The sequence below is a fragment of the Lichenostomus cassidix genome, chromosome 21 (assembly GCF_008360975.1).
Source record: "Lichenostomus cassidix isolate B80296 chromosome 21, HeHo_3.0, whole genome shotgun sequence".
NCBI classification, from domain to species: Eukaryota; Metazoa; Chordata; class Aves; order Passeriformes; family Meliphagidae; genus Lichenostomus; species Lichenostomus cassidix.
Genome location: NC_139501.1, coordinates 2,537,809 through 2,557,415, shown reverse-complemented (window position 1 = coordinate 2,557,415; position 19,607 = coordinate 2,537,809). Strand labels below are relative to the sequence as shown.

The window sequence follows — 19,607 nt, the reverse complement described above, 5'->3', positions numbered from 1 at the left end:
GGGGGAAGTGAGAGATGGAACGGGCTGGGGAATGCTGGCTTGCAGGAAGGAAGGATTTATAATGATATTGTGGATATTTAGGGGTTCCACAGAGACAATTAGCAGAAATTCTATGTGTGTACATGTGTACACATCTCTGATTTGGAAACAGCCTGTTGTTTCCCTGCATCATTCTCTAGTCAGTCAGGTGGAGATGTTGCATGGAAGATTCCTTCTCTTGCATCTGCTTCAGGCTTGGTTTTCTGTTTTGTTCTTCCATTCCCTTAAGTCCGAGGTCTTCTGGGCCTGGGTTGTGCCAGACTTTTTTTTTCCCCCCAAGGATTTGCTGGTTTAGCTGAAATTCAGCACACAGTGAGGAGGCTGTGGAGCCCCAAACCCCATAAATACATTTTGGAAAACTTCAAAAGGTGCTTCTTATCACACAGTACTCAAAAGTTTTCTGGGCTTCTTTCTCCTCTCCAACAGTGGGTTTCTGATTTTCCAAATAGCTGTTTTGCACCCTCTGGTTCTGTTTCACCCCAGTTTTAATTCAGGTTGGGCTGCAATGTGATACAGCAGCAGCCAGCCTGGGAGTCCTGTATAATTCCAGCAGGGAATTCTGCACAGTCCACAAATCCCAAAGGACAGGAAGGGGCAGCTCCACCTACAGAATCCCCAAATCAACACACTGACCAGAGGAACCAGGACCTGCCTAGGGAAAAAAGGCCCCTGTAGTTTGTTAAACCAAAAAGGAATTATCCAGGGCTAATAGAGGAGTGATGCTTTGCCAGTTATTTTTAGGGGGGAACAAAAATCAGGGAAATATTAATAGCTTTGAAGTAGCATTGCTGTGCTGCATCACTGTCATGTATTTTATTAAACTTCTGTAAAATAATTTCAAGGGATGTGTGTAATATGGAAGGACAGAGATGAGTCTTAAATCAGATTTTTTTTTTCTGTTTTCCATCTTTGCCAAGTCCCTATAAATCTTTGCAGTTGTAGAGACAGCCTAAAAACTGCTAACATTTCCAACTACAGAGCATAACACTGAATAAGGATAGTTGAAAAATTTCTGTCAAAACTGTGTTTAATGGAAAATAGAGTTTTGATAAAATAGCATTTTCACTGAAAATAGCTGCTTTCCGTGGAAAATGTTGGTTTTTCACAGCAATATTTTGACAGAAATTTTAAAATCTTGGGCTGAAGTATGTACAGCTGTTCAAGTCCGTCTAGTGCCACTCATATTTCTTCACCTCCTCAAATTTGAGGTATTTTGCCAACTCTTTGGTTTTTAACATTGTGATACTTAGGAGTTTTTGTCAAACCCACCTCTAGATTCATGCCATAGGACTCTTGGTTTTGTGTTTAAAAAGCTCAGTTTCTGTAGCTTTTGAAGCTGGAGGGAGAAAAACTCATGAAAATATGATCCAATAACATCAGGAATTAGAAATCAAAAGAAGCAAATGAAAATTTTGTGATTTTTGTTTCAAAAGATTTTTAAGCCACTTTAAAATATTTCTATAGAAAATGCATTGCCCAGTCTGATAATTATTATAATCCTTCCCTTCCTTTTCTGTACCTTTTCCAGTTCTATTTTCATTTTTTGAAATGGGGAAAAAGCTCAGTACTGGACCCAAATGTGGGCATACTCATGGATTTACCTGGGGACAAAGAAATGCTCTCTTTTTTCTCTTCCTTTTCCAGTGATTCTTCCTACTGTTTGCCTTTCTGAACATCCCGGAGTGTTTTTTTGTTTTCCTGGAACTTTTTGTCCGAGGCTGAAGCTGCATCTGCACAGCAGCTGGCACTGGTGTCTGTCTGAGCTAAAAAGTGGTTTTTGTGCTGAATAAAAGGTGAAGGAGGTGAGAAGGGAAACCTCAGGCTCGTGGGCAGGAACCTGTGTTTTGTGTGGGCTTTCACACTTGTGATTTCACCCCACAGCTGGGGGGGATTTCTGCTTGGAGATCCCTTTTTAATTCCAAAGGGAAGATCAGCCAGTGGGGATTGAGTGAGATCTGCCAGACGTGTTTGTTCCAGGGCAGGAGGGGAGTGAGGGGTACAGTGAAGGTCTGATGAGCACACAGCTCTCTGCCAGGTGCTCCAAACTGGACCTGGAATCCCTCCTAGGAAATGCTGTTAACTCTAATACTCAATCTCCCACAATAAAGTCCTTTTTTTTTGTTTGTTTGCCTGAGTTCTCTGTTCAGATGAGTGTCCAAGTACAAAACTTTATTCTAGTGAGCATCTGGAAATCTTAGGCCGTGTCCACGCTAGTAAAATCAAGGATGCCTGGGAATGTTCCCAGGAATGTTCCTCAAACGTGGAACATGATACTGTACTACTGAAGTGCTGGAATGCTGCTTGGCAGAATTTTGGCCCATGCAGGCTGGTATTTGTCTCGACTGTTCCCAGGTAGGGTTTGAAGTTGGAGACCATTCCCAAGAAGTGGTTTTTATGCAGTCACCCAGATTCAGAGAGCTGAGAAGTTTCCAATCCCGGCGTGAACTGTTCTGTGCAGCTGCCCTCAGTGGTTGGGGACATTCCTGTGCACATTTAATGTACTGGTACCAGTATCTGTTACACAAAGTGAAAATCTAACTAAACCCTTCCCCCCTTTTGCCTTTCGTGTCACCTTTGCTTCTCAGAGAACGTGAATGTGTCTCAGGAGGTTGTTTACATGGTGTTTATTTAAATTATGCTCCAGCGAGTGTCATTGTAGCTGACTGTGTGTCAGTGATTTCCTTTGATCAGTCTCAAGTACTGATTTAAAATGGGGTTCATGGGCATGAACTTTATGCAGGAGCATATTCTGAATATGTAAGACACTTCTGAACAGTATTAATTGTTTTGTGATATGCTGGGTATAAAGAAAGATCAAAGATTTACTACTCTAGAGCTATGTTCGTATGTTGTAGGAAGTTCCCGTCCCCAAAACACCACAGTTTCAAGAGTTAATCTACAGAAAAAGTGTCCCAGGTTCACCTCTTTGTTAATTTAAAGGTCCATGAAAAGCAGGGTAGTGGCCAATGTAAAATCTAGGCACTTGTAAGTTGTAAAAATTAAGTAGATATGAGCTCAGTGTGTAGAATGGAGGCTTTTTTTTTTGTATGGGTTCATCAGAAACTAACTGGTACTGTGGATTTTCATTTTACAGGGTTTTGTTTAATTATTACTTTGATTTTAAGTAGTTGAGTTTATCAATAAGATACCTTTATATATAGCATATAATTATAATAAGATGATGACCATCAAGATTTTGCATACACGTTCTGAAGAATTTGAAATTTGTTCGATTTTTCAGTGTGAACAAAAAAGAGAGCTTCTGTTGGGGTTTCAGGGTGTGAATTTGGGGGTTGACTGTGTGTTAGGTTGTGGCAGAATCTTACCCGAGGACCAAAGCAGTGGCAGTGCCCCAGGAACCTGGAAAACCTGGTGTGTTTGGAGCCCAGGATGTGGCAGGAGCAGGGCTGGGAAGGGAGGTGTGATTGAGACATGAAGGAAATCAAATCTCTGCGGTTGGAGCTGCACTCTGGCAGGAGTGTCCTGTCCGGAGCAAGCAGCTCCCCAGCTCCTTTCAAACATCAAGCAGATGTTTTTCCTGGTTTCCATGGTGACTGTCACTCTGATGTGCAAACTGTGACCTCAGTGGTCACTAATGCAAATGAAATTGGTGAGGAGTTGGGTTGGACCTGTCACCCTGAGCCCTGAACACCCTGAGCCCTGAACACCCTGATTCTGCACACCCTCATCCTGCACACTCTGTTCCTGTCTGCTGGAAGGGGAGAAACCCCAGCCGCGGGCAGTGTCGCCTGTGCCACTTCCCACAAAGTCCCCCAGGCTCTCTGATCAGCTCAGGGAGGGCTGTCCCCAACCGCAGCTCTCGTACTTTCCTACTGAGTCACAGCCCAAGTGCCAGACAGGAGCACTTTGAACCCTCACATTAATGAGAGTCCTCCCCATCGCTTCGGAGGGCTCCAGAGGCAGGTCACAGAGCTCTGAAAGCCCAAACTTCCACGACACAATCACGGAGCCTGCAAAAGAAAATTTCCCAGACTCGCTTGAAACCAAGTTTGTGCCTTGTTTGAGATGAAACGCTTATCAGGGTTTACAAGCCTTCCTGGTAAATTTTAGCCCTGCGCCGGGGGAATTCCCTGCAGGGGGTGGTGTAAATGTTGAGGAAAGAGCCTCACTGTAATTGTGAAAGCATGAGAAACCATAGAGGGGTTTTCAAATGAATTTTCAGGTTCATTCACAGCTTGGCTGAAGAGCAGCTGTGGGAAACAAACCTCCTGAGAACTGAAACAGTGCACGGAGTGGAGCTCAGAGCTGCAATTCTTTAGTAAAGCAGGGAATTTAAGCATCTCAGTGCTGGGGAAATGAAACTGGCCGGTGCTGCGTTTCATTGGGTGAGAAAATAGCCCATTCCGAAGGGTTTGGACTTGTTACAGAGTGGTTTTCAAGATAAAGGAAGGGAAAAAGAGTTATTTAAAATTTCCTTTAGCCCTGGCATGTCTTGAGAAGGAAAATATTTTTGTTTGAATTTCTGTTCTAATCATGAGTGGCTTTATTTAGAGAGTTACTGAGCATTATTTTTGAAGGTATTTTGTCCCTGCAGCTGTCACTGAGTCAACTGGAGAGGTACACAGGTGTTCATCATACAAAGATGCCTTAATTGTTGTACTGCCCCAAATTGAAGGGCTCCCTTTTGGTGCTGGGATCCTGCTCAGAGCTGGTGTTCCATCACAGGGGACAATGTGAAATATGGAACATGCTTCCCTTATGGTTTCTCCCCTTTATAACCAAAATTTGCTGATTCATTTGTGCCAACAACTCATGAGGAATGAATGGGATAGACAGGTCTTTTTAAAAAGTGTAATATAAATTTGATTGCCCTTTAAAATCAGTGCCATTAGGATCCAGATTTTCAAAGCTCATAAGTTCTTTACATCCAGTGATTTAAATTGGAATGAGACACCTCTACAGCTTTTGAAGGTCTATGCCTTCTATCTTTTAATTGCCACTGTAATGAAGAGGTGGGGTTTTTCAGGCCTGTCTGTCTCTGTGATAACCTCATCTCCTCCTGTCCGCCCTACAAGGCCTCCCCAGCTTTATCTCCGAGGCACTGAGCTCTCTGAATGAGTTTCCATTTGTTCTCAGCCAGATAAGCAGCACCCTTGTAATATCCACTCGCTGCAGCGTGGCTCTGACGCAGCCGGGGTGGTGAAGTCTTTATCAGATTAGAGCTTATCAGGCTCACAAACGCAGCCTGGACACTTCTTGTATCTCCAGGGTTACCCTGAGCACCAGGCTGCCCTTGGCTTCACACAGTCTCCATTCAGGAAAGTGCTCAAGCACGTGCTTCAGCAAGTGAATAGTCCCATTTAGTGGCTGTGCAGTTCCCTTTGGCTTTGTCAGGGATCTGCTTAAACATTTCCTGGGATTAGGGCTGGAGGGTGGCTGATTTGTCATCTAAGTCAGCTTCTGTGCAGGAGCAGGGTGTAATGGTCAAGGGGGAAATGGGTTCTGCTGCGTAATTCCATGTGGAAAGCACACACCTGTTGCAGGAGGAGGTGCTGGAAGAGGAACTCTCAGTTCTGGTGGTTCACAAGTAGTTTTGAATAATGAAAAATACTGGCAGAGGAAGGTGGTTTGCTGAAGGGAGTGCTGTTGTGCAGATGCCCTGCATTGTGAACTCATCCTAAATGAGATTTAATGTAAGAAGATCGCTTATGTAATGGATAATTGAAATATGGCAGAAGTGCAGAGGATTTGAACTCATGTTAAGGAAAAAAAATCCACAGAAATCCCAATCAGCAGGTTATTGGCAGGACAAGGCAATGTTGGTTTGACAGTAAAGAAATGTTTTATGTTTCATTATGTTCTTGTGTCATAGAAGCATTTGAGGTGTCTGAAATACCAGTATGTTCAGCAGTTTGAGCTCACGACTCTCTGAGTCATCCCACTAAAAATGCCAAAGAAATAAAGCTGTTGCTTTGTATCCTTCCAGAGTGGACAGGAAACACTCCCAGGTGGTCAAGAAAAGCACCCATAGTATCAGGATGCCTAAAATTCAGGGGGTTTCAAGATTGCAGCACCATATCCAAGAACTTTGGCACAATCCCTTGTATCCCTACAAACACGTGGTGAAACTGTAGATAATGAAAAATCAGTACTGAGAAATTTGGGTCATTTGATAAGGAGGTTTAGTGAACTTTCCTGTATTTATTGTACTTTTGTTACTCCAGCCTGTGGTAGGTGTGAGCCTCCACAGCTCCTTGCTGTGAATCTTGGCTGCTCCTAGCCTGAGGTGTGTGGTTAATCTTTGAACTGTGGGGATCCTTGGCCTGTCCCAGTGGGGCAGCCAAGATAAGAGGCTCTGCACTGAGCAGGGGATTACACCCAGCCTCAGTTCATAGCCATTTTGTAAATGATTAGTGGCTGCTTTAGTAAATAATTGTTCACCTCAGCGTGTGCAGTGCCCCAGCCTGTAAAATGTTTATAACACCTGAGAATAGTTTATTGCCTCCATATAAACTGCTTATAAATGGAAAATTAGTGTGGTGTGGGACTAAGGGCAGGGGCAGAGAGGGCAGTGTTGGGCCTCTGTTCCTGAGCTCCAGGATCCTGCTGCCACAGGAGGGATGTGAGACCCTGCAGAGGCAGGAAAAAGTCTCCCTTGGAGTGTACATTAGCTGGAATTGTCAGAGCCCTTTGGGCTCTAATGCATACAGGGTTTATCCTGAGGATACAGATAAGAAGGTATTATGATGACTGGCAGATGGAAGAAAATGGGGAATGCTGCCTGTTTCAGTGCTGGAAGGGACTGCATGGCTCTGGGAGATGTTTATTTCCATCACTGGCTGGGGCTGAGAGAGTCAGACCCTTCCCAATGCCTTTCTCTTCAATTGCACTTATCTGTGGTGTCACAATGTATGATTCTCATACTCACCTCCATCTTCCAAATGTAAATAATCAACAGTTTAACAAAAGATGAGGGATAAAAATCACAAATACCTTTCAGTATAACTGTGATGAACATGTTTTCCTTTATTTTCTCACATTCCCTTTAACAATGCTGTTGGCTCTGGCTTGACTCACCCCATTCCCTCCATTTGGATTGGCTCCTGGTGGGAAGTTTAGCAGCTATACCTTTGTTTTCTGTCTTCCCTCACTGCTGCAGAATGTGAAATTGCAGATTTTTGTGTGTCAGGGAGTTTCTGTTGTGATTTTGTAGCCAGAGAACTCTGCAGTGTCCAGCAGATGGAATCTGCACTGCTGTCACTGACAAGCCTGTGCCCCTCACTCCCCAAACCCAGAGCTGTGGGAGAGCTCTGAGGATACTTTAATGTTCAGTTAAACCTGAATTAACCCAACATCCTGGCATTTGTGTTTGTTTTTCATGGGCTCTCCTCCTTCCACAGGCCCATTACTGAGGCTAAAATAACATAAATGTAACAGAAGCATAAAAATAACACAGGATCTCTTCTCTTGATCCCAGCATCAAAACCAAAAGGAACATGTGATGGGATCATGTGAATCCACATTACTTGGGCCCCACAAATGGTTCCCTAAGGCCTGTTAAAAAAACCTATGGAAAAACATAAACACAAATACCACAAGTGTAATGGAATCACTGGATGGTTTGTGTTGGAAAGGAGCTTTAAAGATCATCTAGTCCAAACCTTGAATGTATTTTTCCCCATGATTTCTGCCCTAATCCAAGAGCTGCACTGTGGGCTTGAGAGGAAGGAAGGTGAAGGCTCTTCTCTTGATGAGCATCCCATTAGAAAAATGTGGAAATCTGATGTGGGAGGTTGTGACAGTGGAGGGCAAAGCAGAAACTCTTTCACTTGTGCAAAGGTAAAATCTGATCAAAATGAGAAAGTGTTCGGGGAAAGTGGAACCAGTAGGAAATACTGGGTAAATTCTGAACTTCTGCCCAGTTCTGACTCACTGGTGATGCTCCAGTTTATCTCACATGATGCTGAAACTGCTTTTAACTTGCACAAGAGAGAGCTGCACATCTCTGTTACAGATGCTGTTTTCCTGTTTTTATATAAATATATAAATATAATACAGAGTATTAGGTCTACTTATGTTCTAAGAAAATGGGATCTGCAATCAGTCTGAAATAAAAGGGCAGTCTCCCTGGAAAACCTGGAAGCTAGGCCCTGAATCGCGGCAGAGAGTACAAATTCTCAGTTTCTCAGGATTTTCTGGGTTGGGAGCAAGAATGTACTTTTTATCTCCTTTATTTTTTTCTTTCTTTTTTTCTTTTCTTTTTTTTTTTTTTTTTGTCTTTTTGGAGGGGGTGCAGTTTATTTAGCACCTCTGCAAGATTTAACGTGATAACTCTTGAGATCTCAGCACACCAAGGCAGAATGTCATAAAGGTGTCTGGTAAACAGATGTTCCAGTCTCTGTGAGCTGCTGGGAAACTCTGCATCACTGAATTCATGTGGAAGCAGCTGCAGCTTTGGAAGCTTTAGTTTCCTGAATAAATTCTTTGGACATCTATTCCACTTTGGCAGCTGTGGCTGTGGTGAGCTGAAGGTACAAGTGAAGCTTAGTTGCAGCAATAGGTTGGACCTTTTATCAGAACAACTGATAACAACAGAAGGGTGGATTCACTTTCAGGCAGTCAGTCAGGTCTTGAACTTTTGAAATGGAACCATTAATGCCCAGCAGATATTAATGGGCCAGGAAAGGTTTTTGTCAAGATTTGCTTTGTGCAGGTAGTGAAAAGGTGTTCTGTGCTTCAGTAATGGTGATGTGCATCTCAGTGCTGCAAGATCACCACAAGACCCTAAGACAAGGCTTAATAACAGAATAATACAGCAAGTCTTTCAAGGAAAGATGTTTTGTTGTGGGTGTTCATTTTCTGGCCTTTAGGTTTCAGAAAATTTGAGTGGCTGAAGCTCTAATAATCACGTCAGCCAAAATTAGCACCTGTCTTCAAATAATACTTTTTTAAAATAAAACTAGAAATGGGCATTGTGCCCAAAGTAACGCTGGAGGATTGCAAAATCCAAACCAGGACTTGAGACTTTTGCCTGAGCTCCCCAAACTGTTACAAGGCTTAAATGAAAAGTGTGCAGGGAGGAAAGAAAAGCCTCCCTGGATGTTCTGTGCTGCAGCAGAGCTCAGTGGGGGAAGCTCAGCAGGGATTTCCACCCAGGGCACAACTCCTGCTTCTTGGAGGTGGAACTCAGCCTTTTCCATGCTCTGATCTCAGGGTGGGTTCACTCCTTCCCCGAGGAGCTGGCGATCCGTCTTATTTGATGGAGAAATTGCTATGACAGAATGCTAAAAGCTCTTGCTCCGGGCTATTTTTAATCTACTGTAGGTGAAAGATCAGAACACATTTTTGGAAGATTTATGTGTGGTACCCTTGTGCTGTGCTGGATGGGATAAATGGGAGTTGACAAAACACAGGACATGAGATTTAAACCCTTGACCTGTGACATTACGAGTCATCACGACTGTATGTTATCACATTTATGTTCTGGAGGCAAAGGCTTTGCTCTGAGGGAATCTCAGAAGTGCTCAGCAGAGGTGCAGGAACGAAGATCTCACTCAGTCTTTGTGCTTTTTTTGTAGGTGATCAGTAGTTAAATCTCCTCTCAGGCCTTGGTGGGTTGTAGTGCAGAACATTTCCGAGCAGTTTTCACGTTTTCTGTGCACAGTAACACAATAACATGTTTGTGCACAGGAACACATCTGTGTTTTGTGGAAAGGATGAAGCTACTTAATGACAGCTCAGCTTGTGCAGCCTCAGCAGTTTTCCTGATCCTTTAATAGTCCAGGCTTTCCAACTGCTTCCAGCTCTCTGTTCACTGTGTCCGTTTCAGAAACAAGAGCCCTGATAAAGCCAAGAGACTTCAGAAATTCTATGTAACACTTTTTTCACATCATATTCAGGGTTCTGCTGGCCTGCAGTCAGTGGCTGTTGGTGATGCTCATCAATGTGTACTTCCAAAATTCCACCTCCTTGTGAGGGGCACATCCCAAATTAGTCTGGGGATTTGTTCTGCATGTGCAAATCTTTTCTTGGGCAAGGAAGTGTCACATGGAGACTTGGCTGAAGAAAGCAAGCTGTTTAATCTTAAATGGTAATTGTCATCCTCTGGCTAATGATAAGCAATATTATGGCCTGTGTATCAGCTGTAATTAAGCAGTAAGACACAACAAGGTGTATGTTACAGAGAGATAACAGTGCTCCAGAGCCAGTGACCTGCAAAGCCCATTATCTCCCAGCTGCACGAGCCAGGCTGTGCACGTGTGGCCCAAACACACTTGTCCCCTCTGCCCCTTCCTGCAGGCTGCTTTTGGGGGGAAAAATGGGAAAGGGCTTTGTGTTGTATGATTTTTAAAGAAAGCTTCTTTTTCGAGTAGCTGATTTCTGCATAAAGCAGTGTGAATAAATTATGTATTTAAAAGTGTATTTTTTAATAAAGTAGTGTGAAACATTCTCAGGGGTTGCTCCCTGGAGTTTTGGGAAATGAGCACCACTTCAGGAGAGACCCTGCAGGGCTGTGCTGGCCAGGGAGAGGTGGGGTGTGCAGGGAAGGATTCCCAGCACCAAACCAGCAGCACTGCCCCACTTGCTCCAGGAAGGAATTCCTGTTGCTTTCACAGATAGCAGAGGGAGGTGGAATGTGGTGTTAGATGGACTTTGTCTCAGAGTATGATTTGGTTTTGGTTAGAATTAAAGGTTGGAGGAGTGAAGTTTGTACTGTTCATACTGAACACAAAACCTTTCCCGTGGAGGTGCCATTGCCTACATCCTGCACAGAGTGACAAAACAGGAGAGAATGAAAACCAGGTACAGCACAGGGATCCTAAAGGAAAACCAGTGCTGGAGGAGCAAACCCCAGTGAGTGAGACCTTCCAGGGACAGGGAATGTAGAGCAGGATCAGTTCTGCCCTGCTGAGTCCTGCTCTGCTGTTTTCCTTCATTCTTTGTGTTACCTCTAATGAAAGTTTGCAGGGCAAAGCACTTTGATGTGGATCAGATTTTCAGTTTAAGCATCATGGATGTGGATCTGCTGCCCCTTGGTACTGGGCTGCTAAGGATAATTGCACAAAATTAAAATACAGTGGATGAATTTGCTGTGTTTTGTTCCTGTGTAACAGCCTGTCTCACACTTAGTTATTCATGGGTTTTCTCCCCCCAGCCATACAAATTAGAATGTCACTGGGATCTTGGTAAACAAACTGCTGACAGTCTAGTCTGGGCAGAGGGAGAAAAGCAGCAATAAACTGAGGTGAGAACTGTCCCATCTAATCTGATCTTTTAGCCAGTAATTGCCAGGACAGACTATGTCTGTGTGGATTTCCCAAGTTTGGGGTGATGTTACCCATTGAAATGGGTTGATTCTTACTTAGTCAAATAATAATTTGCAAGATGTTTATCAAGATGGGAGCAGGGTGGACAATCCCTTTGTAGCCAGAGTTGTGCTGTTTGTTGTCAGAAGCACAGATCAATTCCGAGGTTGGGATGGCACTGAGCCCATCTGGACCCTGATTTCAGTGGATGTCCTGGATATTACTGTATTAAAAATATAAATACATAAAGTTAGGCTTAATATAAGAGCAGAGAGACAAGGCAGAGGCCAGAGCCAGCTGTCTGCTCCTCAGAGCCCCTCTCCTGGGTGCGAGTGTTTCTGATTACAGCTGTGCACTGTAAATGCCTGCTCCATGTCTGGGGATAATCCATTCAGAGCAATTACAAGGCATCCGTCACCAGCAGGACCTGAGCCACAGGCTGCTTATCTGGGAAAATTGATGGAAGGGAAGGAGGGAGCGAGGGGAGGAAATCAATGCCTTTCCCCAGTGTTATCTGCCAAATTGAATTAAGCAGCACGGGATCCCTGCACGGGAGCTGCGTGTGGTGTGCTCAGGGCTGGGCAGGGATGGTGGCAGCTGCCCTGGGCTGCTGCTCCCTGGCAGCTTCCTGGGCATCCCCTGACCCCAGCGGGGCTCAGGTGGGCACAGGGAGTTCAGAACTTGCCATGCAGAACCTCCAACCCCACAGCAGCAGGTCCAGGTGAGAGCCTCATGTCTGTACAGCCCCGATGTACAATGCTGTGTTCTTTTTTGGTGTAGCCAAAGTCCCATCCCAGTTTTTCCATGCAGAGCATTGTAGAGAAAGCAGCAGGGCTGACATCAGCAAAGATGCAGTAATTGCAGGCTGCAGAGCCAGGACTAGGAAACCTCTATTGCTTAAAAATGCTGTGTGTGTTGAATCCCTTGGCACTGCAGTGTAATCCCGAGCTGGGAGCTGCTGCCAGGCAGGGGAGCTGGAATTTGGGGCAGATGGTTTGTGGGGGGTTTAATAGGCCAGGAAATGGAACAGGGAGGGTTTGGTGCCTTGCCTTCCCCTGCTGCTCCACTCACCTTGTGGGTTGGAAAGGTAAATGAAGGAAATTTGACTTCTCTGTGTCTGGCTGGTCTGCAAAGCAGTGTTGGAAATGCAGGAGCTGGATTCAGGAATGCTCAGCAGCCTGGGGACACTTTGCCCTGCTGGGCCTGCAGTCAGCACTGCAAAGATGTTTGGTGGTGCTTCCTGCTGGGACAGTGAGCAGTGGGAATGCAGATCCAGGGAGGCCACAGCAGGGCACTGTCACCTGGAGTGCTGCAAAGGGAATCCATCTGTGCTGGCAGAAGTGGTTTCACCCATGGGCTATGTGACCCAGTGCTCTGTTCATGCACTGTGTGGAAGCTGGTTTGATCCTTGGCCACTTAAAGGGAAGGGTTAAATGACCTGTTTTGACAGCCAAACAGTATAGGAATTTCTGTTCTAGGTCTGGAACTGAGCACCTGGAACAACCCAAAATGCTGTGTTAGAAACAGGGTTTATGAAGGTCTCTTTGTAAACTTTCTTGCCAGGATCATGGTCTCTCAAGCCTATGGTCTTGATGGTGTTTACAGAAATGAGATTTTGGAAATCTGACCTCCTTTGAAGCAGTGAAACCTCATTTTCTTTTGACCCTTGCAGGTTTCCTCTTGTTGCAAGGAGTTTTCCTCAACAGTCCGTAGGTATGGGAGGTGGAAGGGCTAGAGGACTGGGATGGCTGGGCTGGGGTGGCTCTGGGGCAATGGTGAAATTCTCAAGGCTCCAGGTTGAAGAGCTGACTCAACAGAAAACAAATACAAAAGTAAATCCAAAATGATAAGCCAAAACCCCCACAAGATGCTGTGCAGAACAATTCAGCTCTGTCACTCCAGCCTGGAGAGCTGTGGAAACTTTTTTCCCTCCCAAATAAAAGTGTGTGGGAATTTGCATTGCAGTCAGGTAATACTTAAAGTGCACATAAGCCATCTCATAAAAATTCCAGCGGCGTGTACGTCACACAGCTGGGTTTTATTAGAGCTGTGCTCTTCCTCCTGACAGTGCCTCAGAGCTCAGATCTCCATTAACTCTGCCATTCCTGGCCTTCTGCTGCTTCCCAGATTCCTGTCATTTTCCACATGCTGTGTCCCTTCCTTGCAGGGTGTGTTTCTTTAATGCCTTTTCAGGAAATGAAGGTGGGAGCACCTAAAAGGTCTGGTTTTGGGGCAGTAACAAGGGTTCTCCCCATTTCTCCCCAAAATTCCTCAGGCTCTGTGTGTGCTGAGCTTCCCTGTGCTCCATCTGCCAGCTTGGGATCAGGGGGAGCTGCTCTGGGACAATGGGAACCACTGAGGTGCTTTGTTTAACCCCATTTGTGGGATTTTGTGGCAGTTTCTTCCAGCTGTGCCCCACACAAGGTTTGGATTTGCCACGTTCACCCCATGCTTGGGTTTTTGGTGGTGTTTCCTGACGGCTGGGTAACACAAACTGTTGAATAAGACATGAAAAGTTTTTACTCCAGGCCTCAGGAAATTGGATTTTTATTTCTGATATATTATTTCATCTACTTTGAGTTTGGGTCAGTTCAGCTCACTTGGTTATTGAGCAGGTTTCAGTCTCAGTATTTCTAATTCATACTGAACAGAAATTATTCTGTCAGCAGAACCAGAATTTTCAAACCCATTTTAGTTCCCCCTTAACCATAAACACAAGACAGCTCGACTGGGCTTTACCAATCTGTGTTGTTGCACTCCAAGATCCTTGGAGACAGAATATATTTTTTCAGCCTCTGCTTTTAAGTCTTATCAATCCAAATCTGGTTTGATATTTCATTTGTAACAGGAATCCCACAATAAGTCTCTCTGAGAAGGATCAGCAGGAGGAAAGTTATTTGAACTTTTAATTTCAGGACCCAGACACAGTAAGGCTGTGCAGGCAGAAGGACACGAATCTGGATGGGCTATGGGGCACAAGATCCCTTCCCAAGGATGCGGAGCTGCATTTAGGACACAAACCCACCCCTTGGAAAGCTGAGTGAGTCACAAAGAAGAAGTCAAGATTTATTTTTTTAAGCTCTTTGCTCATTCTCCAGCTTTTCCACTGCTTTACAAGGGCATTTCAGAAATGTCCCAGAGCTGTGGAAATTCTGCAGCCACTTCTCAGAAAACCATGAGAGAATTATTCTGACATATGTTTCCATCTCCTGCTTTTTGCATTTTCCCCTCTTGTGTTTCTTTTTCTTTGACCTAGAACAAACTTTTCTATGCTTACAATTCTCACTATTCCAAAGAAATTTCACTTGAGTGTTAGAATTTCCCCACGCAGTGGAATGCAGTGATCCCAATTAAATTCCAGTCATGTCCTGTGCAGCCCTGAAGAGGATTTGCTGTTAAATTATTCTTTGGGGAAGGTAATTTTCCTGGGCTGTCCAGGAAAACAGGACCAAGGTGCTGTGGGATGATGGTCTTGGCACATTGAAGGGGGAGCAGCACCTCAGCAAAGCACAGAGAACTCCAAAAACATCCCAGAGCTCTTTATTTTTTTCTGGACAAACAATTTTATTTTCGGTAATGCGTCTATACACTGTACATTCAGTCACTGTGGTATATAAGCATAGCTATTTTCATACATAATCTCATAAAGTCCTTTATTTTACAATATTATCTGCATCAGGGGGAGGGGATGTGGAAAAGGGGGTGGAAAAGGACTATCAAGGTACACAGCGAAATAGATAAATATGCCAAGCTTTTTTCTTATTTTTTTTTAAATCAGGCATTTATAAACAAGAAAGCATACATTACTTACATAAAAATAGTTCTAGAATAGTAGAGTAAGTCATAATATTGTCATTAGCAGCAGCATAGGAGAGACCAGGATAACAAAAATGTGCTGAAATGCTATTGGCTATTATAAATGTAAAGATTTATTTTTTCTTCAATTGAAAAAATGTCATTTCTGTGAGTTCTTTTGATTAAAAAAAAAAAAAAAAGAACAAAACAAAACCAAAAAACAAAACAACAACCAAGCCAACAAAAAACTTCTCTCTAAAACACATGGACTGCTGAGAGGGCAGAATGGAACAAAAATCAACCTTTTGGTAATAAAATACTTTACAGTGAAAATAAGGACAAATAAAATGCAAATGATGGAGAAAGGTAATAACCCACATTGAAAACTTGCAAAAAGATTTTGTTTTGTTTTTTTCCTAACAGACAGCAAAGGTTCTTCTCAGTTAAAAACACAACTCATAAAACAAGACAACTACCAGGTAAGAAAGAGTTTTGAAAAAGTAAACACCATATACACTTATAATACAACAGTGTAAAATGAAAAAAAGTATTTACATGTTGAATTTACTTTTAATGTTTTTTTACATTGGCTAGTTCTGTTTGAAAAGCAGAATATTATGTATAGAGTTAGCTGCTCCATAGATATGAATGTTATTGCTGTTGTTTTTTTTTTTTTTCCCTTCGTTAAGTCTTCTTTCAGTAATAGAAACAAGGAGTAATTAAACTGAATATACAAGTAGTAATATATTTGTAGGTACAGGGAGAGTCAACAGCCTGTATGAAACACCTCTTCTCCCTTGGAACTTCTTAAAGGAAACTAAAGCACAGAGGGTGGGGGGAGATGGAAGGGCAGCCCCTCTCCCTGGGAATGCAGCAGGGAGTGGGAGCTGAAGGAAAGAATTCCTTGGGAACAGGACTGCCACAGCTTTACTGAGGTGTTGCAGACACAGGAATGACACCCAGAGCTCCCTGGCCTCGAGCACCTTCACAGAGGGGCTGCTCTGCAGGACCCCCCTGGTGAGAATCGGCCTCTGGGGCTGGACAGAGATATTTCTAATTACTCTGAATTAGAAAGAAATCATATATCTGCAGAAATAAATCCTGTATTCTGCAGAAAAAACAATTTGATTGTTAAACTTGGTTAGGAAAAGCCCAGTAGTTTAAGCCAGACCCAGCCTGTGAGCCCCTCCTGGGCAGTGGCTGCTGCTGGAGAAGGTTTGTTCCTGCTCTTCTTGCACCTTATTTATCTTACTGCTTTTAACCCTTAATTGATAGAAATGGCCTTTCACTCCCAAAGACCAAATTCCAGGGAGTCTTGGGGTGAGTTCAGCTGCAGGTATTGCCCTGCATGGAATTGTGTAATGTGGGACAGAGGAGGAAACCTCCCCAGCTGGAATTCAGGTTTGGAGATTCTTTGCTGCCTCTGTGACCCTTCAGGTGAGGCTGCTTGGTGGGATTGACTATTTACTGTTCTGGTTTTTAACTTGGAAAATCCTGCAGATTTCCTTCCTTCAGGAGCATGGGAGCCTCACACCCACTGAGTGACTGCATTTCCCTGGACACAAAAAGGAAAACTCATGGTGTGCTCAGGTGAGTGGCTTTTCCTGGGAAAAAACAGCCAGATGGGGACATGTTGCCTTTTTTTTTTTTGGGTTATAAAGGGGGAGAAACTATTAAAGATCAGGGGAAAACCCAAACAAGCAAAATTTCCAAAGCCAGGCTTCCATGAGCCACCACAGGAGCAGGGTCTGTTCTCTGTGTGGTTCCCAACACGGCAGTAAAGCAGAGCACGAGAGACTTGAAATGCACAACAATGATCAGCTACAGCTACAGTTGTTTAGTTTCCCTTGAAGAAATAAGTGGATAATACAGATCTGGAAATCATAAGGCTGAGAACATTTTTCTGCATACTGCATAACAAAAGAACCCCTTTACATAAGACAGTAATAATGCCCATTAATGACTATATGGCAGAGTTTAATCCATGCATATGATTTAATAATCGCAGAAAAAAAACATACAAAGAAAATAAAACCCCACATTAAAAAACAAAAAAACAAACAAAAAAACCTGCTCAAGCATAATCAAAATTCCTTTTGCATTGCACTTTAGAAGGAGATCTGCACCTAGAGCCAGTCTCCAGCATCCCAAACACACAAGGGCAACCCCTGTATCCACAGACAGGTTCAGGTCATTGACTTGGTGTGACTGTTTCTTGCTCCCAACAGTTTTACATTGTCCCAGTAATTCCACTCCTTTCATATTTCTTCTTTTTTTGTACCTAAAACATATATATGAACTTCTTTGTTAATGCTCACAGTTATTATAATGGTTATTATAATGGTTTCAAGCAAACAGCTCTTGTTTAAAAAAAAAAAAAATCTCTCTAATGTACTGTAAGTAAATACCATAATTTTAGGATTGGAAGCCGCTTTCTGTCTACTGGGAAATAATTTTGAAGCTTACATAGTTTGCATTAATGTCCAAAAGCAAATAAAGATTACTGGAAATATGTTTCTTCTTTTAGAATAACTTCTGGGTATGATGATGCATAGGGGGTTCTCTTTTTTTTTTTTTTTTTTTTCTCCATTTTATTCTTTAAAGTAAGAAAGTGTCAGCATTGCCTAGAGAAGATGCTGAGAGGAAAAATGAGCTGGAAGGCACATCTGCAGCCCCAGATCACATTTTCACTTGCTTGAGTGTGTCAGAGGTGAGTGTTTATGGGTGAAAATAACTTTTCTCTTGCTCAGTAAAGCACCAGCTTTATTTGTTAAGCACTTTTGAGAGCATCTCTGCTGCTCCCCAGCTTGGGTCAGAGATACACAGCCACGAAACCAGGTTCTAACTGAACCAGCAGCACAGGGGGAATTCCTGCTCTGGGGATTCTGGACCTGCTGGATCCTCCTTTGCTCAAATGGATGCTGATGGGAAGTGTCAGTGGTGGCAGATTGGGTTCATGGTTTGCACAGCTGTTAGGGCAGAATCTCAAATGCTTGACATGTACATTTTAGAAAGAGGGAATAAAATGCAGAGTAAGATTCTGACAAAGTGCAGGTTTTTTAAAAAAAATAAAATATAAAAAAACCTCAGCACCACCCCCAAGGCAGTGATGGTTTGCTGCATTGTATCCCGGGGCTGCGGCTTGGATCCCAAAATTAAAGTAATTTCTCTTTTTAAAAACAAAAAAGTTTTTTAAAAAAAGATGTAGGCTTATTCACAGCAGCAAAAATGTTGGTTTTCTGTTCTGTAGTATCCGACACTGCGACGTTGGACTCTCCTTGGGCACAGAAATCCTGACTGACAGTTCAGAATGGAAGCAGGGAAATACTGAATTCATGGTAAGATGGTGCAACAAGATGAGTTTTCCAGAAAACTGAAAGCTGAAGATTTCAGAATGACTTCAACACACAGATGTCTCTGCTTTGTTCCTCTACCAACTGCTCACCCATTTCCTTCCTTTCTTCCTTTCTCTCTTTCTTTTCCCAAGGCTGAAGTGCTCCTGGGTGAAGTCTCTGAACACAGCGGGGTTTGTGGGGCTGGGCTGGGGCTCTCAATCCAGCCCCTTCTCCTCCCCTCACCCCCTGCACACTTCTGCAGCTTCCCTTCTTCCTGTGTCCAGGGCAGGAAATGGACATAATTCACTCTAAGGAAAAAAATCCACTTGGAAAAGCACTCTGAACTTCTCCTACACCCACGGGACGGGATGGAACTGCGATGGCTTCCGAGATGGCTGGAAAACTGCTCCTGACATGGCATCATCACCACTGAGGGGCTTCTGCACAAAGAATCCCAAAGCCTATAAAGTCATTAAAAATTGTGCATCGAAGGTTTGTTTTTTTTTTTTCTTTTTTGTTTTGCTTTTAAAGGTTCATTATAAAAATCTTGTTAATTTTTTTTTTTAATACCAAGTCTGTGTAATGAATTATTTTAAATAGCTTATAAGAAAAGTTGGTTTGTTTTTAAATTCCAAAATGTTCCAACAGGCAGGAGAACACAAAGCCACTGCCGTGCTCGCCTTGGACTCCGGGTTTAGCTGGACCACGCTGCTTTGCTTGGAGTTTGCCAGTAGAAAATTTGCTGTGGACTTAAAAGTATTTTGTTTACAAACACTTTGTGTTTTCTAGGCACAGTAAGATGTTGTGCTATATGGATTGGGAAAAAAAAGAGGCGGAATTCAGTGCTTCTGTTCTAGAGAGTAACAACATTTGCCTTCCAACTACTGAGAATCCATATTCCTAAAGTGTGTGCCAGGACACCACTACTCACACGTGCACTCCCAGTCCCACTCTCTCCCTCCCTGTGCCAGGGGACGAGGGCTCAGTTCTCCATGGGGCTTGAGGTGCTCTCACTGCTGGGCTGGCTGCTGGCTTTAGGCCACAGTTGTTCCTGAAGTTCCTTGACCACCTTCTCCAGGTGCTCCCGGGCCTCCCTCTCGTGCAGGAGGTCAGCGCGGAGCTGCTCCCGGTCAGCCTCGGCGTGCTGCAGCTTCACCTGCAGGTCCTCGAT

At 43.6% G+C, this 19,607-nt stretch overlaps 1 protein-coding gene and 1 long non-coding RNA gene across 4 annotated transcripts in view; one reads left to right on the top strand and one right to left on the bottom strand.

Annotated features, from left to right (window-relative positions):
- LOC146428255 (uncharacterized) overlaps positions 1-15,582 on the top strand; it is a 26,900-nt gene extending 11,318 nt beyond the window's left edge. The window contains exons 2-3 of the long non-coding RNA XR_014856156.1: positions 14,222-14,346; positions 15,525-15,582. This is a non-coding gene — a long non-coding RNA (uncharacterized LOC146428255). The remainder of the gene's footprint in view (positions 1-14,221; positions 14,347-15,524) is intronic.
- The window catches only part of SKI (SKI proto-oncogene), a 100,167-nt gene continuing 95,405 nt past the window's right edge, over positions 14,846-19,607 (bottom strand). For all 3 annotated transcript variants that reach the window (XM_085080142.1, XM_085080143.1, XM_085080144.1), the window contains one exon: positions 14,846-19,607. In XM_085080142.1, the coding sequence (XP_084936268.1) occupies positions 19,419-19,607 (189 nt within the window). In that variant the 3' untranslated portion in view covers positions 14,846-19,418.